This window comes from Erythrolamprus reginae, chromosome 2 (assembly GCF_031021105.1).
Source record: "Erythrolamprus reginae isolate rEryReg1 chromosome 2, rEryReg1.hap1, whole genome shotgun sequence".
NCBI classification, from domain to species: Eukaryota; Metazoa; Chordata; class Lepidosauria; order Squamata; family Dipsadidae; genus Erythrolamprus; species Erythrolamprus reginae.
In genome coordinates, this window is record NC_091951.1 from 85,098,046 (window position 1) to 85,121,512 (window position 23,467).

The 23,467-nt window shown below is 38.2% G+C and overlaps 1 protein-coding gene across 1 annotated transcript in view; it reads left to right on the plus strand.

Moving 5' to 3' along the window:
* Positions 1-2,898: 2,898 nt before the first annotated feature.
* The window catches only part of NUP210 (nucleoporin 210), an 89,485-nt gene continuing 68,916 nt past the window's right edge, over positions 2,899-23,467 (plus strand). The window contains exons 1-5 of the mRNA XM_070738546.1: positions 2,899-3,218; positions 16,040-16,176; positions 16,920-17,051; positions 18,696-18,792; positions 23,213-23,363. Of these exons, the coding sequence (XP_070594647.1) occupies positions 3,055-3,218; positions 16,040-16,176; positions 16,920-17,051; positions 18,696-18,792; positions 23,213-23,363 (681 nt within the window). The 5' untranslated portion in view covers positions 2,899-3,054. The remainder of the gene's footprint in view (positions 3,219-16,039; positions 16,177-16,919; positions 17,052-18,695; positions 18,793-23,212; positions 23,364-23,467) is intronic.

Sequence of the window (23,467 nt, forward strand, 5' to 3'; positions counted from 1 at the left end):
AACTCATTTGATTTTCAAAGCCTTGATTTACGCTCTCCTATTTGCTTTGTCAATTACATATTTTATTCGTTACCCGGCAAAATTTATATCTATGTTGCTTTGCTTCATGTTTACTAATGAAGTACTGGAATCCCTTGCCTGCAATCAAACTCTAATAATAATAGCTTGTCTTTTTTCATTCTGCTGGCACTTTGCAGTGCTGATACAATGAAGTCTGAAGTTTTTGTAAACATTAATTGTACATATTTTATAAATCTTCAAGATACAAATTAAAACTTCTGTGGAAGGAAAAAGTTATTATTAATTTTTATTTCTAGCCTTCCAGACTTTCTCAAGAGATTACTATCAATCTGTAGAGTAAAACAATCTTTAGCAATAGCAATAGGACTTAGACTGTGCTTTACAGCCCTCTCTAAGCGGTTTATAGAGCCAGCACATTGCCCCAAACAATAAAATGGGTAAAGGTGGGTAAAATGAAGACCCAGATGGGTGTGTGTGGTTGTCTTCATTTTACCCACTTTTACCCATTTTATTGTTGGGGCAATGTGCTGGCTCTGTAAACCGCTTAGAAAGGGCTGTAAAGCACAGTCTAAGTCCTATTGCTATTGCTAAAGATTGTTTTACTCTACAGATAGTAACTCAGAAGGATGAAAGGCTGAGTCAACTATGAACTGGTTGGAACTGACTTGCTGAACTGCTCACAGCCAGCAGTCAGCAGAAATAGCTTGCAGTACTGCATTCTAACATTGCACCAACACACAAAACCTCCTTTATACCAGCATTCTCCAATCTTGGGCGTACAGATTTCCAGTATTTCAGTATGTCCTCATTCAAACCACACAATCTCCAGATCCTGGGACAAAGGCTCAGTAACATTACTTGGTCAGTCAGGGGCAAAGATATACCCTGAAATCATCAGTGTGTTGATGAAACTATATTCCATGTCCGTGATGTTGCCACACGTGCCATAGCTGGAATGCAGAACCCTCTCTGTGGGCACAGCTCAGCTCCATTGCCTCTTACCAGTAAGCCCGATTTTGGGGATGTGCAGGGTTGGGGCACATGCTGGAGATGATGTGCATGCATGGGGGTATTGCACACATGCGTGGGAGATGAGGTCATACATCCATGTGTGAGCTGGGGGGAGTTTGTGGGGGGCAGTGTGGCCCCTAGTTGCCCATTTTTTGTCCCAGGAGGCTGCAGAAAGTGCTTCTAAGCCCAAAATGGGGTGCAGGGGTCATGAGTGCATGTATGGTCATGAGGTCATGTGCACATGCACAGGGAGTGGGGGCATGGGTTCACATGGGCATGTGGTGGGGGAGCATGGGGAATCGTGCATGCATGCACAGGGGTCGCACGTTGCATTATGGGTGCTGTCATGTGCATGCTTTTGGCACACAATGACAAAAAGGTTAGCCATCACTGGATGACCTTTCCCAGCAGTTTCATATAGAAGCTAAACAAACAAAAAAAGAGTAGAGCTCGTAAGCACCACTTTCAACAGTGTAATTAAATTGCATTGGAAAGGCAGGGGTTCCGGGGATTTGGTCTGGCCATTGCAATTTTCTTATCTTACTAAGAACCATAATTTATAAGTCAAAACACATGAATTAAGATTATAATGAAATATTATGAGGAGATAAAATTGTGGCTATAGGCGATGTGATTAAGAAAAATTAAATTACCCCATTCAGATAGATCTAAAGTGGACACCTAACATCAAAACCGTAATCCAAAAAGCACAACAAAGAATGTTCTTTCTGCTCCAACTCAGAAAGCTCAAACTGCCCAAGGAGCTGCTGATACAGTTCTGCAGAGGAATCATTGAGTCTGTCATCTGCACCTCTATAACTGTCTGGTTTGGTTCTGCAACCCAACGACTGACAGAGACTTCATAGGATAATCAGAACTGCAGAAAAAAAACCAATTGTTACCAACCTGCCTTCCATTTTAGGACCTGTATACTGAGTCAAAGAGGGTTATGAAAATATTCACATCCTGGACACAAACTGTTTCAACTCCTACCCTCAAGACAACACTGCACGCCAGAACAACTAGACACAAGAACAGTCCCCTCCCCACAATGCCATCACTCTGCTAAACCAATAATTCCCTCAATACTGTCAAACTATTTATAAAGTCTGCATTATTATTAATCTTCTTTGTTCCCGTCACCTGTCTCCTCCCACAAATGACTGTATGTCTGTAACTTTATTGTCTGTATCCTTGCAATTTATATTGACTGATTCCTTATATGATTTGATTGACTGCCATTAAGTGTTGTACTTTGAGTTTTAACAAACTTATTTTTTCTATTATGTACACTGAGAATGTATGCACCAAAGACAAATTCCTTGTGTGTCCCACATAGAGAATACAAAATTCTATTCTATTCTATTCTACTCCACCACAAAAGTCAAGCCAGTTTCAATACGGATACTTTGTACCAACTTTTGCGCTGCCTTTCCACAAAAACCGCTACAGTTCAGCAAGGGAAAGGCGGGCCCAGGAAATCGTTTCGACAGCTTTCTTCCTACGCTCCCTTGTTTTCTACTCCTCCCGAACACTTTCTCCGATTAATAAAGCAAGTTCCCCGCTTCATTAGCGGTTGCTGAAAATAAGGAAGGGGGAAGGGGGATCTTCCTTCCCATGAGGTCCGGAAGAGCGGCTGCAGTGTCCCCAGAGGCTGTCAAGCGAAGTCAGCCTGGCACCTGAGGCCGCCCGCTTTCGTTCTTCCCGCCTCGCAACCAGGGCTCTTTCCTCACCCCGCCTCTCACACGGGAGGCCGCGCTTCGGTTTTGCCCGCGCTGTGACGTCCCTTCGAAGAAACAAACTCCGAGCCGGTTAATAATTCCCTGCGGAAGAGCCCCGGCGGAATAAAAAGAGAAGTGCCACAACTACTGTACAGCGACTGGTCTTTTTAAATTTTATTTTATTTTAATATTCGGGCTGAAGAAGGCGCGTGCCCGTCAAGAGAGGCAAAAGACGCGCCGGACTCCGGGTCTTTTCTCGAGGCAGGTGAAGGGGATTTTCCGTCGCAGTTTTCCCAAGAGGATGGGACCCGCCGTCTCTGCGCCCGGAGCTTTGCTTTGGCTCCTTTTCTTCCCGCCTTGGGCCGCGGCGTCTCCCAAACTCAACATCCCCAAAGTGTTGCTGCCCTTCTCTCGGAGCGCCAGGATTAACTTCACTCTGGAAGCGAGCGAAGGCTGCTACCGGTGGTAAGCGAAGGGAGGGGGAGGAAAAGCCGAGGCACATGTTGCAGGTGCAGCCACCACTTGGCACAACAACACGCGGGCGCGGGGAGGGGAAAGGAAAAACAGCAGCTTTGATGTTCAGTTCAGCGCTAGCAAAAGCCGCGAGGTCCTATCTCGGCCTGAGCCGAACCGGTTAATTCGCTGGGTACTTTCAAAGGAGGAGAGTTGACTGGCTTTCCATTGGAGCGGTTCTTGCTTTGCAGCCTGGCAGAGTAGTGATAAAATCTCTAGGGCGCTTGCGCACTTGCCTCAGACCCCGAACGTGCATGAAACGCGCACTTGGCTTCCAATAATCGGAAAATCAGCCCATCGATCGAGAAGGGGGTTTTGTCCGTGTCCCCCCCCCCCCCCCCCGCAGATCGTTCCCTTTCACTATTCGGGAGATCCTCGCTTCTTCAGCTTCAGCGCTGTTGGGCTGTTAGTTTTGTTTCCTAATATGTGCAGCGGGGGCCTCGTGATTATTCAAAACTTTATGGAACAGGCAGAGTGAACCGTATGCTGAAGCGCTGGTTTTCCTAAGAATTTTCGTTAGGCTGCTGTTGGGAATTGTGTAGGGATAAAAAAGAAATTGTAACAAGTCCTTGCTCGTCCGTCGAGGCAGTGGTAAAACTGGTTGATTCTGTCTTCTTCATCTCTTTCTTGTACTTATTAGCCTGTTTTTTTTGTTGCTGTTGTTTAGTACAAAACAAGCTCTATTGAAAAGGGACAGCTCTGTTGAAAGTCTGAAATAAAAAACTGGGTACAATAATAATAATTTTTCATAATTATAAAGGAAACATGTCTTTTTTTCTTAGGTATAAGGTGTTCTTGCTCTCAGACAAGGAAATATTCAGATTATTTCCAAAACAATTATGCTATCCTAACTCTTTCTCTTTCTCTCTCTCTCTCTCTGTGTGTGTGTGTGTGTGTGTGAGAGAGAGAGAGAGATCGAGAGATCTTTATGCTTCTTCATCCGTCCGTCTGTCTGTCTGCTATCTATCTATCCGTCCATCCATCTATCTAATTTATATGCCACCCAACTCCCAAAGGATTCTGGGTGGTGTACAACAAAATATCATCATTAAAAACAATTTATGCATTTTATTTAGTTAAGATATTGACATGCACTCCAAGTCAACTCATTTTAACAGTAGAAATAACTCTGTGATATTAGTAGATTTCCTGTGTTTTATTCTGAAAGTTCTATTTGTGATTATAAAAAGTACTTGAAATACCAATATCAACTTGCAGATTTTATCAGAAGTAAGCCTGATTGTGTGCAGTTAGTATATAGGTAGGCAAGTTGTATTGGATTAAAACTTTAGTGACTTGCATATTGTAGCCCTAAGTATTCATAGTGACTTATTTGGGTTTAAAATTTGGCCTCAATTAATTATACAGAATGTGAAGGTGTGATATAGTCTTTGTATTACTTCTTACTCAGACAATATTTTGAATTATTTAATTGTGAAAATCTCCAGGCACTTTCATAGTTTAATAAGTACAATGTCTACAAAGATGAATGAGCATTGTCTCACAATTCATTATTGAAAATTACTTTCTGTTCAGTGTCAGATATGTAACAGAAGTGAATATATTGCTATCTTTATCATATTTCTTTCTTAAAAGCTGTGCTAGACCAAGATTAATTTTTTAAAAGTTAATTTCAATTAAAATGTATTTACATAATTAGATCAGATAGCAATAAGATGGTAGTGTTAAACTTTGATTGGGAAGCAGAGCAGGAACAAAGCTGTTTAAAATGCAGATTAGCTAACAATGTAATTGTACATTTTAGTCTAAAAAGAACTGTTGGTAAGCTTAACTGGCAGTCTGATCTTGCACATTGTTAAAATAAATTCCAAAGAATCACTGAAACTTCTTTGCAAAATTTCATTATAAAATTAATTAGTTCATGTTGGCCCTTAAACATAATGTAGCTTGGATTGTTTTACCAGGGTGTATAAGACCAAAGTTATGGTCTAGGCCAGTGATGGTGAATGTTTTTCCCTCGGATGCCGAAAGAGTGTGTGTGTGTGCTATCGCCCCTGCCTGAGTGCCCATACCCATACCCAGGCATAATTCAAAGCCTGGGGAGGGCGAAAACAGTTTTCCCTGCCCCTTAGAGGCCCTATGGGGGATGAAAGCGACCTGTTTCCCAACTTCAGGTGGGCCCAGTAGGCTTGTGTTTCGCCCTCCCCAGGTTCCAAAGGCTTCCCTGAAGCTGGTGGAGGGTAAAAATGCCCTCTCACACCCCCTGGAGGCTCTCTGGAAGCCAAAAATGCCCTCCCAGAGCCTCTGTGCAAGCCAAAAATCAGCTGGCCAGCACACACATGCACGTTGGAGCTTAGCTAGGGCAACGATTCGCGTGCCAGCAGATATGGCTCCACGTACCACCCATGGCACCCGTGCCATAGGTTTGCCATCACTGGTCTAGGTACATGTAGCCTTTAATATTAACAATAACATTTAACCTAACATTTAAATTCTAAATTGTGCTAATTATTGCCAGTGGTTATTTATTGATGGATGATAAATAAATTTATTTATTTATTTTTAATTAATTAATTAATTAATTAATTAATTAATTAATTAATAGCAGGAGGCAAAATGCTCCCAATAGTTTGCTGTTTTTATGCTCCCTAGCTGATAAGCTATTTTTCTCTGTAGGAAGTGGCTGGTGCTTATGGATTTTCATTTTACCAAAAAAATAAAATTAAGAAAAGAGCCATGACAGCTTGATTTTAGGTCATTCACTGTATTCCAATGACAAACTGGACTACTGATGAGCTGATAATTACATTTTAGCCTTGTATTTTATGTGAACCTAGATTATGGTTTGGCATATCATGCAATGTTTTTAAAAAAGAGTTGAATAAGCCTATTATGTAAATATTGAGTTAACGTGAAGCATGTGAACAAAGTTCTTTTGGTATTGGTATTCTTTCTTTCTTTCTTTCTTTCTTTCTCTTCAGTTTGTTTTAGGGATGAAACAGATTTAAGGATGAACAGTTGAGAAATAATGGACAATCTTTATTCCATTCCAGATGGCATCGTTTGGAACAAACAAGCATAATAAGCGGCATCTAACATGGCCTTGCTTTTTAAACCTAATTTTGACCATGAATCCAGTTTAAATAATAATAATAACAACAACAACAGAGTTGGAAGGGACCTTGGAGGTCTTTTAGTCCAACCCCCTGCTTAGGCAGGAAACCCTACACTACTTCAGACAGATGGTTATCCAACATCTTAAAAACCTCCAGTGTTGGAGCTTTCACAACTTCTGGAGGCAAGCTGTTTCATTGATTAATTGTTCTAACTGTCAGGACATTTCTCTTTATTTCTAAGTTGCTTCTCTCCTTGTTTAGTTTCCACCCATTACTTCTTGTCCTACCCTCAGTTGCTTTGGAGAACAGGTTGACTTCTTCTTCTTTATGGCAAGTCCAAGATATTGGAACACTGCTATCATGTCTCCCCTGGTGCTTCTTTTCATTAAACTTTTCATTGATATGCCAAATCTAGCCATTGCAGGTCTGCTAATAGCAACTCAAAAAAGTAGACAACCATGATTTCTTCATTAAAAAATATTCTAATGAACCATAACTTACAATAGAGTAGGTGAAGTCAATTTTAGATTTATGCATTCAGCTGTCCATCTTTGATGTTCTGGCCGAGTAATTTGTGAAAAAGATAAATGGGGCCTGCTTCTTTCATTTTTCCTGTGTAACGTGGAGCAATTATTTCCTATAAATCTTGATAAGATAGAAATAACTAAATTTAAAAGTGATGTGAGGTACTTCTTCATATTCTTTATGCAGTCTGTTTTTTAAAAAACAAATTGCCAAAGATACTATTTAACCATTTGTACCTAGGTTGCAATTATGATAGATAATTTACTCATATGATATATTTTCAGATCCTGAACCTGCAGGTAAGCAGATCCTGAACCTGCAGGAATAACACTAAGAAGATGATGATATATAGCTTGGGTCTAAATTTTATGAAAAATGTGTAGAACCTACTGTATATAAATGTTGTAATACGATGGCCATTAAATCAGAGTATATTTCTTTCAGAATTCAGATGCTTTTCGCTTCTACAGTACCCGCAATGAGGAAGGTGAATTAGTTGCTCCTCTATTGTTCAACATATTCTCGTCCTATATGAAAATAAACTGCACCAGAAGGACTCTTTTGTTCTTGCAGGCTGTTCCTGTGATTTAGAACCCTGATATTGTAATCTAATATAGCTTGCATGTTTAAGCTGTTAACTATCCATGACTGACTGACCCAATCACATTCGTACAACAGGACAATGCTCGCTAGGGCTGTGCAGTGATCCAGATTTGAAGGAGAAAAGATGATTTGGACCATGTATAAATACCCAAGTTGTACCTATCAGCAGCTTCTTAGAAAGGAAGTAGCTGCACGACACCATAAAAATACATGCTTGATTTCTAGAGATAACAGCAGTTGCATCGTACACACTCATGTGTGCTACAAATCACTTTTCAGAATTCAAAATCCTAGTGCTGGTGAGATGTTGACAACTACTTTATAGTAGTTTTCAGAGTTTTCTCCCACTAGACTTATTGGTCAACTGACTTTTAATGAGTTATCTGGCCATATGTAATGTTGACAGTCTCAAAACGGGTGAACAGTGCAGTCAGGCGGTAGGGAAAGCAAGTAGGACGCTTGGCTGCATAGCTAGAGGTATAACAAGCAGGAAGAAGAAGATTATGATCCCGCTATATAGAACGCTGGTGAGACCACATTTAGAATGCTGTGTTCAGTTCTGGAGACCTCACCTACAAAAAGATATTGACAAAATTGAACAGGTCCAAAGGCGGGCTACAAGAATGGTGGAAGGTCTTAAGCATAAAACGTATCAGGAAAGACTTAATGAACTCAATCTGTGTAGTTGAGGACAGAAGGAAAAGGGGGGACATGATCAAAACATTTAAATATGTTAAAGGGTTAAATAAGGTCCAGGAGGGAAGTGTTTTTAATAAGAAAGTGAACACAAGAACAAGGGGACACAATCTGAAGTTAGTTGGGGGAAAGATCAAAAGCAACATGAGAAAATATTATTTTACTGAAAGAGTAGTAGATCCTTGGAACAAACTTCCAGCAGACGTGGTAGATAAATCCACAGTAATTGAATTTAAACATGCCTGGGAAAACATATATCCATCCTAAGATAAAATACAGAAAATAGTATAAGGACAGACTAGATGGACCATGAGGTCTTTTTCTGCCGTCAGACTTCTATGTTTCTATGCTGGTTCCTGCCTGAGTACAGATTTACGACTGGGCCCAAAATTTCTTTTAAATGAGATATTTGTTAAGTGATTTCTCTCCCCCCCCCCCCCACATTTTACAACCTTTCTTGCCACAGTTAAGTGAGTCACTGCAATTGATAAGTTAGTAACCCGGTTGTTAAGTAAATCTGGCTTCCTAATTGACTTCACTTGTGGGAAGCTCACTTTGGGACACAACATAAATTTGAACCAATTGCCAATTTCTAAATTTTAATCACATGGTCATGGGGATGCTGCGAAGGTTGTAATAATGAAAAATAGTAAAAAAAACCCGCATTTTTTAGTCTAATTGTAATTTTGGTTATTGAGGTTCTTTGTTATATATGTTGAGAATTACCTGTGTTGGCTACATGTTATTGGTCATTTGTCCTGAATGCACGGTACAATCAATATGATTGCATTAATGGGTTAATTTCTTGTAGAAGAATGATCTATTAAAGTATTAATCCCCTTGATACTTGATATGCATGTTTGTAAATTAGAGCAGATAAACACAGTTTGGGGCAATTGCTGGAATTGAATCTTAAATGCCTTATATATGGTAATTAACATGGTAATGCATGATTCAGCCAAAGTTAAGCAACTGATATCTCATAGCAACCCCCCCCCCAAATAAATAAATAAATCATCACCTGAGGATATTCAGAGAATTCAGGAAGTATAATTAGCATCAGTTAATTCAACAGATGTTTTAAAAAATGTGAACAGGTTTCAGTATTAATTCAATCTGTCAGTATCTTCAAGCATGTGTGTGTGTGTGTGATTTATGCATATTATACATATTGTCTATCCATTGCATGATGAAGGCCTCTTCTACATGTTTTCAAACAATATGGTCCTGAGCTTTCTTTTACCAATTGGGTCGCAGTATTTGCTGATGAGCTCTCTCCCTCTCCTTCTCCTTTCCCCCCCAATCTCTCTTTCCCTCCCTCCCTCCCTCCCTTCCTCCCCATACATTTATATCACAATATTGTATATCTTTTTTTAAACTATTTTTAATAGTCTTCGGAGAGGGGCGGCATACAAATCTAATAAATTGTTGTTGTTGTTGTTGTTATTATTATTATTATTTAAAGATTGCAGTAATTAATAAGAATCATATGTATATAGTAGCCCTTATTTTATCTTCCTGACTTCTTATGATAACATGATTTCTGTATAGATTCAAAAAGAAGAGTCTAGGTCAGGTACGTCCAGCCTGCAGGTTGCAGGCTGCAGGCATTCCTGGACAGCTAGTAATGAGGTCCCACAAGACCCCTTCAAAATAAATGAATGTTGTTATTGACATCCATTAAATATGTATCAGTGATGGTGAACCTTTGCTGGCTCATGTGCCCCAAGGGTGAACATGCGCACTGGCACTCGCATGTCCACACCCATGTGGTCCCCCCTGCATGTGCACAACCCCTGTGCTGCCCCCATGTACTGTATGTGCACAGACTTCCCTGTGCTGTCCCCCTGAGCACACAGAGAGACCTCACTGAAGCCTCCAGACTCCTGAACCCTGGAGATATAGAAAAACAGCCCAACGGACCAGTTGGAAGTTCATTTTTGAACTTCCAGTTGGTCCGTTGGGCTGTTTTTTGCTGTACCCAGGGTTCAGGAGGTTTTCTGAAGCCTGGGGAGAAAACAGCCAAAAAGAAGGCTGAAAATTAGCTGGCCAGTCCGTGTATGCACTCTGGAACTCACAAATGGGCAAACCTTGTGTGCCCTCCGATATGCCTCCATGTGCCACCTGTGGCACGCATGCCATAGGTTCACCATCACTGATATATATATATTGTATATGAGATCCAGGCAAACCAAAAGGTTGGACACGTCTGACGTAGATTTAAGGATAGTAAAAATTGGTGGAACCAGATAGGAATGAATGAAATATATTTTAACTGTGAAAATGTTGCAGATTAAACTAGTTTTCCAAGAAAAATCTACTACTGCAGAATTTTCCAAATTTAAAACAGCTATATTTAATTTTTTTTCCATATTTCATCCTTTTCACTTGTAATGAATATGTACTTTTCTTCAAAAGTCTCAATAATTAGAAATATTATGATGTTTTAACTATTCCTCTAGGTTTCTAATTTCGTTGCTAGTGTAACTATTAATCTTCTTTGTGTAAATCACAAATCTCACAGAATCATTACATTCACTCTAGTAGTAACACATCTGGGCATCAACTCATTGTTTCTTGCTTCAGACTTCTCTACTTGGTGTTTGCAAGACTTCCTTTTTCATGTAGAGTAGAAACCAACAGAACAGGAAGAACTATTGCACCAGACCTTTATTTAATCTCAAATTCTATGTGTAAAGCAAGGAACGGAAATAAACTTTTGAATAGAAGGGTTTTATTTGCAGTTACTAAAGTAGGTTGCTTTACATTTTCATTTGTACTGTTTGTGGTTCTGTCCTGTAGAGTCTGCTGAAAAAGGAACCTGACTGAATGTAGAATTATAAATGTGCACACACATGCATACATATTCTCCAGGATTGCTAATCATTAATATTATCTGAAAGTGTGCATTACATATTGGAAATGAGAAATCTGAAGATGTGCCATGGGTATAATTATCTGCTTACATCACATAACATTAGATTTTTCAGTCTTCCAGTTTGAGGAGTGGGAATTGAATAACTATTATTTTTAAATAGCATGCATTTAGATGCACCTAAAAGTTATGATTAGTGCATGATTTGCAAAGTAGATTTTGTGTTACAACATTTATCTAAATAAAAATTATTAAATTGTGTATGTATTTCAAAAAATTCAGATATATCATACTCTAACTGATTTTTTTTATAAATACATTCAAAGGAGAACAATTGATGCGTATGTTTCTTGAAAGATCCAAATGAGGTTAGGATCTTGAAAATATATTTTGGCAAGTGGTTTACAGTAATTTAGATTTACTAATCTAGATTTACATACTTGTTCAGATGGATTGATAGTTTTCAGTTCATATAAATCTTAGTTAATATGGCTAGCAACAGTGGTCAGGGAAAGCTTTAGTTATTTAAGCAATCATTTATTTAAAAAAACATGTTTAGAGATAATTAGCCAGGAATTCACTTTAGTAATCCAATCCGAGTCGGTCACTGGGACCAGATTGTAGCCTGCAACATTATCATGGGATGTATATTCACATTCATTCCACCAGAGTAAATTTATTTATTCTCTTGGGTTCTAGCTATTTATTCATTAAATTAACAATATTTTAAAGTTCTGAATGTGATCCCCAAGTATACAAAATAAGTTTTAAAATAAGCAGGATGTATAGACCAGTGATTTTCAACCTTTTTTAGCCGTGGCACATTTTTTACATTTACAAAATCCTGGGGCACACCACCAACCAAAATGACACAAAATGACACCCTAAGACACTCTCCTCTCTTTTTCCATCCCTGTCTCCTCCCCACCCTTGTGTGTGTGTGTATACACACTCTTGAACCATTTCCAAAAACAGGTGAGGGCTGGGGGTTTTTCTCTCTTATTCTTTGGGTGCTTTTTATCATATGCTTTAAATCAAGAGTCACTTCTCTCTCTCTTTTGTTTCTCTCTCTTTCCTCTCATTCTCTGACACAACCATTTTCTCATTTCTTTTTTCCTCCCTTTTTTGCTCATTTCTCTCTCTCTCTCTCCCTTCCTCTCCTTTTCAATCTCTCTCTCTCTCTTTCTTTCTTTCTCTCTCTTGCCTTCTTTCTCTCTCACTCTTGCTTTCTCTCTCTTTCTCTTTTCTTTCTCTCTCTTTCTCTCTCACACACACTCTCTTTCTCTCTCTCTTGCTTTCTTTCTCTCTCTTTCGCTCTTTCTTTCTCTCTCTCTTTCTCACTCTCACTCTCTCAACAAAAAGTTGCGAGACTGGAACCTGAGCTTCCTTCTTCACTGCACACCTGACCGTGTCTCGTGGCACACTAGTGTGCCACGGCACACTGGTTGAAAAACACTGGTATAGACGATTGTTACATTTTTAAGACTATGGAATGTGTTAAGACTGCAGCCCAAGCAGTTCATAATCCATCAGTCTGTTAATTCAGAAATAACTCCTGAATGTTCAATGGAATTTATTCCCTGATGAAAGTATTTAATAGCGCAGTCTACTTGTCCATATTTATAATGTGAATACATTTTTATTGTGCCTAAGATATTGAAAGCAGACTGGTTTTGCCAACTGGTCAGGCACACGAGTAAGACATTTACAGAGGATACGATTAAATTAACATTTCTTGTCAAATGTCTAAATCTGAGAGATATCTTGGGCTTATTTTATTAGGGATCCTTAATAAAATACATATAGATGTCTGCTTTCCTTAGTTTTAAATAGGCATAAATGCATTCATTTGATATGACATCTGTGCTTCAAAAGATCAGGACTGTTAAATAGCTGCTGACAGATAGATACTGTACTGTATTTTTTGTAGTATAAGATGCTCTGGGCTATAAGATGTACCTAACTTTTGGGGAGGAAAACAAGAAGAAAAATCTGCCTCTGCTTCCCAGCATCCATTCAGTATTCATCTGGCCCATTCACTGCCACCACAGCACTTTTGCCTTAGCCCATTTGCCACTACTGTGGTGTGTTCATCATGGCCTGTTCATGCTGTTTGCCACAGCCTGTTCACCACCGCCCATTTGCCGCGGCTGTCCATTTGCTGCAGCCCATTCTAGAACAGCTGACCAGCACCACACCAACCCCCTTCCCCCTGCTGCAATATTTGCTGTATAAGATGCACAGAAATTTCCAGCCACTTTTTTTTTGGGGGGGGGGGGTGTTTTATACTCTGAAAAATACGGTAAGTATTTTTACTTTTTTTTACTTTACTTTTTTTACTCTTTTTACTTTATCTGAATCCACATAAGGGACTAAGACACACTTTGCTAGGCAATAGAATAGAATAGAATAGAATAGAATAGAATTTTTATTGGCCAAGTGTGATTGGACACACAAGGTTTTTCTTGGTGCATATGCTCTCAGCGTACATAAAATAAAATATACATTTGTCAAGAATCATATGGTACAACACTTAATGATTGTCATAGGGGTCAAATGAGCAATGAAGAAGCAATATTAATAAAGATCTTAGGATATAAGCAACAAGTTACAGTCATACAGTCAACATGGGAGGAAATGGATGAAAGGAATGATGAGAAAAACTAGTAGAATAGAAGTGCAGATTTAGTAGAAAGTCTGACAGTGTTGAGGGAATTATTTGTTTAGTAGAGTGATGGCATTCGGAAAAAACCTGTTCTTGTGTCTAGTTGTCTTGGTGTGCAGTGCTCTGTAGCGACGTTTTGAGGGTAGGAGTTGAAACAATTTGTGTCTAGGATGTGAGGGGTCAGTAAATATTTCCCCTGCCCTCTTTTTGACTCGTGCAGTGTACAGGTCCTCAATGGAAGGCAGGTTGTCAGCAATTGTTTTTTCTGCAGTTCTGATTATCCTCTGAAGTCTTTTTGATAGCTGTTTGATAGCATTTATAACTGACTAGATTCATATAAATATAAAAAAAGAAATCAGATAAGTAGTTTCTAAACCAGGATAGGACTATTTGCTAGGTATCATGGGCATATTGAAGATGTCTCACTCCACGCCGTCAGATGACTTCTTCCAATGACTGCATTTAGATATTATGCAACATGGGAGACTTGTTGAACTCTGGAGTACCCTAATGAAACATTCAACTTTCTCCCACTGTCACCTCCAACTGAATCTACTCACCTAGGAATGTAATTAATGTACTGTAAAATGGTATACCACATCACTATTTTCTTGCTAGTACATGCAGATCTTGGTGAGAGATATTTCCTTTTGATCATCCAGCCAGGTTTTCCAACTGCAGTTGGATCACCTGTGATCCAACTGCCTCTAGGACAGTGTTACTAGACTGTCTTGAATCTGTCTTATTATTGCACTTTATTGTTGCACTTTAATTAATTTGGATTTTAGCATAATTAATCAATTTTTATCTATATTCTTGTATTATTCTTGTATTATTCTTGTTTTAGTTAAACTATTGGGGTTTTTAAAAAAAATTATGTATATGGATGATTCTTGGAATGAGTGGGACTGTATGTATGGGATGGATGATTATGGGATGAATGGATATAGTTTAGATGGGATGTCTAGCTTACCTGGTGACCAAGGGGCAGGAGGGATGGGGGAAGCCTATCTTTGGGGTGGTAGGGGGTCCAGAAGATTCTGGTGTTGCTGGGGAGAGGCAGATATAATGGGAGTCATGGGGCAAGCCATTCTGGGGAAAGAAGGGATCACCGCTTGAAAGTGATGCCTTGTACCAGCCCCATGAGGTCAACCCGGGGCACTGGTGATGAGTGTAAACTGGGCCCTGGGCTCAAGCTGCTGCTACTCAATGCCAGGTCAGTGGTTAACAAGGCTCTCTTCATCTGGGATTTGGTCCTGGAGGAGGAGGCCGACCTGGTATGTGTGACTGAAACCTGGCTGGGCCCAAAGGGAGGAATTTCTCTCTCTGAAATTTGCCCAGCCGGGTTTCAGGTATGGCATCAGCCATGACCCCAGGGAAGCCAAGGAGACCTTCTGCCTATATAGACTCATTGCTCCTGAGATTGCGGGTTGTGAGTCCCTCTTTGTGAAGTTGGATCTAGGGGTTCAGGTGGGCTTGTTGCTCCCAGCTGCAATGCCGTCTAGCGGGACCCAGAGGAAGAGACTTCTCTATGGCGGCCCTGGCCCTCTGAAACTAACTCCCACCAGAGATCAGGACTGCTCCCACCCTCCTTGTCTTTTGTACACTCTTGAAAACTCATCTATGTCGCTAGGCAGGGGAAAATTAATATACCCCTTAGCTATTATAATTTATGTATGGTTTGTTTAAGTTGTATGATTATTTTTATAAGGGTTTTAAATTGTTTTTTAACCATTGGATTTGTATATTGTGTATTGTCCTGTTGTGAGCTGCTCCGAGTCCTCTGAGAGGGGCGGCATACAAATCTAATAAAATGAATTGAATTGAATTTCAGAGATGTATGCCAAGCGTGCGTGCCATGATTTCATTGTGAATGAGATTAAATCTATCTTCTACTTTACAGTAATTACAGAATTTCCATTGTACCTGGAATATTACCTCAGGTTTTAAATCCTTACATTAGCAACAGAGGTTCCCATCTAATTGTTTTTGTTAAGTGCGGACTACTTGTTATGCCAATTTCATTAACATACTTTGCACAAATCACTTTTTCAAAGCTGCCTCACAAAGCATCAGAATATTTTTAAAGATTCCTGATTATTTTACAGTTGTTTACTGAATGTGAAAAACAGGCACATCTTGTTTCTATAATTCATTGCTTTATCGGGGGAAATGACAACTGACAGCTCTCTTAGTTCCAGCCGTAATAGCTGTTCTCACCATCACAAAATTTTCTATTTCTAAAACACTTTGCTATAAGGATTAAAATACAATGGGTTTCAGCAGTTATTAATTGGTTTATAACTACAATATTTTTAATATTTTTATACAGGTCTTCCACTAGACCAGAAGTTGCTAGCATAGATGCTATAGAACAAGATAACCGTCAGTGTTCACAGAAAGCTGTTATTCAAGCCAGATCATCACAAATATCACGGCTTACAAGTATTATTTTGGCTGAAGATGTTTGTAAGTACTGTCTCTTTCTTCTCTATTAATATTTTATTAGCACTAAATTTTAAGCACTTGTGGGATTTCTACATCTAGATGCTACTAAAACTCTCGTGTCTGTTTGATTATTTGCAATCATTTGGATGAAATAGTGAATCTTAGGGCAGTCATTTTTGAATCAACATAGGTCAAAGGAGCTAACTTGCAGAATGTATTCAAAATCTGGAACCCGTGATTCTTGTGGGATTGAAATTTGGTAAAGTTAATATAGATTTAGTGCTGTACATGTGCCAACATGTATGGAGTGCCCCCTTTGAACTATAAAAAAGCCACGGATCTGTGATTGCTTTGCTAGTAATTTCCATTTGTTTGCATGCTCATGCATCAAAATGCAGCTGGAAGCAGTTTTGAAGGAGCCATGATACCTGCACTCTTCTGTATGCTCCAGTTCACTTTATTGCAATGTAAATTATTATTATTATTATTATTATTATTATTATTATTATTATTATTATTATTAATTAGATTTGTATGCCGCCCCTCTCTGCAGACTCGGGGCGGCATACAAATTATTCTTATACAGCAGTAAAATTATTCTTATACAGCAATTCTGGACAAAATTCCTACACAGCATGGTAGGAGAATCATAGTCTTAAACATCTAGAGGTACCAACTTATACAATGCTGTGCTAAATTGAAAACTATATTAATGTTCAATGTTAACTGGATTGACAACAACATTTTTTCCCTTGTTCATCAAGTGACTGGCCAGGTCCTTCGCTGTGATGCTATAGTTGATGCTATTCATACTATTCACATAGTATCTACAACAAAAGAATTATATCTTGAGGATTCACCACTGCAGCTGAAAATTCAAGCCAAAGATTCTGAAGGTATCAAATGCATCACAGATTCAACATTTTAATATATCTAAGAGCACATTCTCTTTCATTTGCTTTTGTTTAGATTTCGGTAATATTTTAAGAAAATTTGTCTTACTTTTGTAGTATTAAACAATATGTCATGAAAACAGTGAATTACTATTATACAACCTTGTATACCTTATACTTTATTTATTTATTTATTTGTTTTATTTATTTATTTTATTTATTCGATTTTTATGCCGCCCTTCTCCTCAGACTCAGGGCGGCTCACAACATGTTAACAATAGCACTGTTTAACAGAGCCAGCCTCATTTGACCCACCTCACAAGGATGGAAGGCTGAGTCAACCTTGAGCCGGTGATGAGATTTGAACCGCTGACCTACAGATCTACAGTCAGCTTCAGTGGCCTGCAGTACAGCACTCTACCTGCTGTGCCATCCCGGCTCACTTACTCAATGAAATCTATTTTCTCTATGATACACTATATGAGAGGCATCCAACCTAGGCAACTTTAAGACCTGTGGACGTCAGCTCCCATAATTCTCCAGCCAACCATGCAGGCTAGGAAATTGTAGGAGTTATGGACTGCTGACTGGGGAATTCTGGGAGTTGTAGTTCAAAGATCTTAAAATATCCAAGATTGGCACCCCTTTACTATATTATTAAATATTAATGATTTTAAATTCATTTCCTTAAAGTCAGAAAATGACACCTAGTGAACTTTGTAAATATTCTTCATATATAGGATTTCCAGAATTCCAGGTTAGAAATTCTATGTGTTTTATTCCAGACAAAGTTGAAAGAAGATAGTTTGTCATGCAAAAATCAGAGATTAAAATTTTCCACAAGATTTATTTTGGCAACTTGTGCTGAGCCATTTGTGATGAAATTCAAAAATATTAAGCAATTATTTTTCAGATCATTCTTTTTTGCAAATAAGCTATCCTAAGACATCTCATTTACTTCATGAATTACAACTACGATGAATATCAAGGAACATTTGTTTTTAGGGTAAATGCATTTTCAGCATAACTCTCTGATATCAGTATTGGGGATATTGCTAGGATTTTAAAAGCAAAATTTATGTTAGAGAGGGATATATGCATTGGATCATGATATTTGATCATTTGGTCTTTGCAGTCAGATTGGGATCATTTACATATAGTGTCTATTGAATAGAATATGTGCTTGCAAAATCAGTTGCAATTTCACTTTCTGTGGTTGATGAGGCATTGGCAGTATTACTAAAAGAAGATTGTTTCCCTACCCTTTCTCTCTAGTTGCCATTTAAAACTTTCCATTAAAAAAAATAAAATTTCATGTTACATATCTGATATGCATAGATTTATTATATTTATATTAGATAATACTTTATTTCTTTTATTATATTTGTATTAAAATATTTAATACAAATTTGTATTTTCCATTGGATAAATAAATTGTGTTCTGCCTCTATTCCTCTTTTCCCAGGTCATTACACTTAGTCATGTTGCAAACTACTGCTGAAATGAATTTATCTAATCATTTTATGTGTGTGCAGTTCTGCTCTGTTTTCATTGTAATTCCCAAACATTGTGGTTGTGCAGATAGTTTGACAAATGAAGGAAAACTGTCTTTTCATTCTGACTTTTTTGATGTTCCATTATTTAAAGGAAATACTTTTAGCACTTTGGCAGGACTTGCTTTTGAGTGGACCATTGTGAAAACCTCCGAAACTAATGAATTCTCAGATTTCCATAATGCACTACAGTAAGTTTAATTTATTCAGTTGTTAATATGTGCTTAAATATAAACTTTAGATAAATGGCTAGACAGTTTGCAAATGACGAACTTTTCCCCATAGTTCTGCTTATTTCTTCTTCTGCCCTTTTACCTACATAAAGATTAAAATTCATTCTTAGTCTCTCTTTTTTCTTTCCCTTCATTTTTTATTTTGTTTTACATGCCCATTACATTTGCTATCATGCAGATATTGATTTTTATAGAGTTCTATAGATGCATTCCTAGATTCCCATTATTATTATTATTATTATTATTATTATTATTATTATTATTATTATTATTATTATTATTATTAATTGGATTTGTATGCCGCCCCTCTCCGAGGACTCGGGGCCTCTCACAACATATCAAAACAATATGCAATATACATACCTAAAAATCCAATTAATGTAGCTAAAAAATTTAAAAACTCTAATAATATTTAAAATCATTCATTCCCATTCACACAGCAAGACATACTACACTCGTCATCCAGGGGGCTAGGGTCTAATGGCCCTAAGCCTGGTGGCACAGATAAGTCTTTAAACTTTTATGGAAGGTGAGGAGGGTGGGGGCAGTGCAAATCTCTGGGGGGGAGCTGATTCCAGAGGGCTGGGTCCCCCACAGAGAAGGCTCTTTTCCTAGGTCCCGCCAAACGACATTGTCTAGTTGACGGCACCTGGAGAAGGCTGACTCTATGGGATCTAACCAGTCACTGGGACTCATGTGGCAGAAGGCGGTCCCAGAGGTAATCTGGTCCGATGCCATGTAGGGCTTTATAGGTCATAACCAACATTTTGAATTGCATCTGGAAACCACTTCACAGCTAATGCAGTCCGCAGAGTGCTGGAGAAATACGGGTATGCCTGGGAAGGCTAATAACCACTCACGCGGCTGCATTCTGGACGATTTGAAGTTTCCAAACACTTTTCAAAGGTAGCCCCATGTAGAGAGCATTGCAGTAGTCGAACCTCAAGGTGATAAGGGCATGAGTGACTGTGAGTAAAGACTCCCTGTCCAGATAGGGATGCAACTGGTGCACCAGGTGAACCTGGGCGAACGCCCCCCTTGCCACAGCTGAAAGATGATGGTCCAATGTCAGCTGTGGATTGTGGAGGATGCCCAAGTTGCAAACCCTCTCTGAGGGAGTCAAAAATCCCCCCCAGGGTAATGGACGGACAGATGGAGGTGACCTTGGGAGGCAGAACCCATTGCAACTACGTCTTGTTGGGATTGAGTTTGAGCCTGTTAGCACCCATCCAGACCCTAACAGCCTCCAGACACTGACACATCACTTCCACAGCTTCACTTCCAGTATATTTGACTATACCATTCCTTCCCTCCATATGTTTTGAACATTTGAACATTTTATTAAAGTCCAGTTAACTAGTAGTTGATGTTACTAATTAACACTTGTAATTAGTTGCAGTTCCTACATGGGATGGATATTTGGAGATGGCTCGCCAAACAGTTTTGAAAACAAACTACAGAGCTTTCATGAGACTATACTTATCTCATCTATCTGTTTTACATGAAAGCTTTACTGTTGCCAAGTATTCAAACTGGTCCAGTTGGTATATACTTATGCTTAAAATTGTAACACAAAGAAGCATTGTAAAGAATTATCTGTAATTTTAAAAAGTCATTCTACTGAAACACACTCATATATCTGGTGGAGACAGCATAGAAGTGGCATTTTCTGCAGGAGCTCCCCTCTTGTAAAACAGCTTATCCATAGAAGTAGTCCTTCTTCTTTTCCCCCTTTGGGGGAATAATATTTTATGCCATAAGAATGAGATCTAATTCAATTCTTCATTTCTGATTTTTTTGTATTTATTGATTTTGTTTGCATTACTGCACAGTTGTGGCAGCTATCTCAATAGGGATACTGGTAGACATAATGAATGGGCAGATACAATTCTGAATAAATGTTTTGAAGATCCTAAACCATAAGGGTTAACAAGCACCTGGATAAAACCTAGAAAAATACTGGTAGTCAGTGAAGCTTATATATTACCAGTGAAATATGACAATAATAGTTTTGTCCCATTATCAGATGGATAGAAGCATTATCTAGGGTATTTTGTTTCAAGGGCAACCCTGTTAAATCAAATTACAATAGTCTAGTTGAGAGATGCATTAATGGCTATACTCAGTGCATCTTGTTCCAGATAAAATCAAAACAGATGCATCAGCCAGAGCCAAGCAAATTGTTACAAAACCAATTAGCAAAATTGGGAGTCTCTATTGACCTCTCCATTATTCATGTATCTAACTTGAATCAGGTTCATGGTTATTAACTCTACAAAATTGTATAAGATTCCATTGAATTTTTACATTCACCTCATAGAAGAGACAAATATTTATTGTTTTGAGAAATGATTTTTTTAATGTTTTACCTTAATCTTTAGCTTCATCTGTTTTAAATGCTGTTTGGATATTTTTTTAACTACTGTTTGGGTATTTTTCCTTTCAATTTTCTTATGTTTTGTTATGCCTCTAGTAGTTTTAGAAAAGTTTTAGTTGTAATGTTTTAAAATAAGTACCCTTATTTAAAATAAGTACATTTATACATTTCTCTAATTTAATATATAATCTTAAACTCATAAGGACATTTTTTTTTAGCTAACATACACTTTAAAAAACCTCAAAAATATCAGAAGAGATGTATTAGAATTAAATTGGATAAAAGATGAATAAAATAAAGTGAAAACTAGCTGGAATAAAATAAATATTTTGGTAACAACATTGAGAATATTGGATATTTTAACATTGGGAAGAGTGATGTCATCATTCATATCATATTGGATTTATGGAGTTATTATTTGGAAGTCAGATAGCAACCAGTGGAGATTCTTGAGTGAAGCTACCGTATTATCTTTGAAACTTCCAACAATTTCAGAAAATAACCAAATAAATTTGATATACCAGCCACTCTGAACTTTAAATTCTATTTTATTTTTTCTAGATTACTTTGGGTCTATGGACTTGATTTTAAATATATTTTCATCCACATCTAAAATAACTTGGTTTTGATCAATTTTTAAACTATATTTCCGTCTTTCCTATTCATCTTCCTCCCTTGAAATATTTAAAAGAATTTTTAGAAACACCAAGGAGCCTTCCACATTTGTTAAGTTGTAGGTCAGTGATGGCAAACCTTTTTTTCCTCAGGTGCTGAAAGAGCATGGGCGTGTACTATTGCGCATGCGCGAGTGCTCACACCCATAATTCAATGCCTGGGGAGAGCAAAAACAGCTTCCCCCACACCCGGAGGCCCTCTGGAGGCCAGAAACAGCTTGTTTCCCAACTTATGGTGGGCCCAGTAGGCTCATGTTTCACCCTCCCCATGATCCAACGGCTTCCCTGGAACTGGGGGAGGGTAAAGATGTCCTCCCCCATCCCCTGGAGGCTCTCTAAAAGGCAAAAATGTCCTCCCAGAGCCTCTGTGCAAGCCAAATATCAGCTGGCCAGTACACACATGCATGTTGGAGCTGAGCTATGTACAGCAAATGTGGCTCCTGTGGCACCCATGCCATAGATTTGTCATCACTGTTGTAGTTAGATAGATAGCACACAGAATAGTGTAATATAATTTAGAAGTTTTAAAACAGCTTTCCATAATGACTACATGGTTTGGACCAGGTATCTTAGACATTCCATTTCTGAATATATCCTGCCCATCCAATCCAGATGAAAAGAGAATGCCTGCTGAATGTCCCATTCAATGTCAATGACTACTTCAGCTTCAATTGCAACAACACAAGAGCACGCAACAGATTCAAACTTAATATTAACCGCTTCAAACTTGACTGTAAAAAAATATGACATCAGCAATCGAGTTGTCAAAGCATTACCGGACTCAGTAGTGTCAACCCCTAACCCCCAACATTTTTCCCTTAGATTATCCACGATTGACCTCTCCAGGTTCCTAAGAGGTCAGCAAGGGACATGCATAAGTGCACTAGTGTGCCTTCTGTCCTACGTCCAATTGTCTCTCCTTTATCTTTTCTTCCTTTCATATATCTTCTCCTCTATTTTTATATCTTTTCTTCTATCCTTTTCTTTATATATATATTACTACTTGTTTATTCTTTTCAATGTGTATTGTGTATTGGACAAAACAAATAAATTAAAAAAATTATGAGCAGATATGACAAGAGGTGTCATTCAGGCGAGCTGCCTTCCTTCTTTTGTGGAATAGTTAAACTAGGCTTTACTGAAAGGCTTATTTGATGATTAATTAGCTACACTAGGGGGAAAAATCCATTTCGTTAATGTTTGCATTTATATTTTGTTTTATTCTATTGTGCTTTACACAATGTTTGTTTAATCATTTTAGTTCCTGGAAGGAACTGCTTTATCAACCTTATAAGGAAATATCTAAAATAATTAACATTTTTGACAGAATTTTGAAATTTTCTGAATCAACATATATACCACCTTCATATATATTAGAGATGGAGAAAGTTGCAAAACAAGGAGATATTGTTTTAGTATCTGGAATGAAAACAGGGAGTTCAAAACTCAAAGCAAGAATAGAGGAAAATATGTATAAGGTAAGTTACTTCTAGGTGCTACATTTATCTTTATCATAGTCATTTCCCAACCAATATTTTTCTTCCTTTATGATTACAGTCCTTTGATAAAACTAAATTGATAC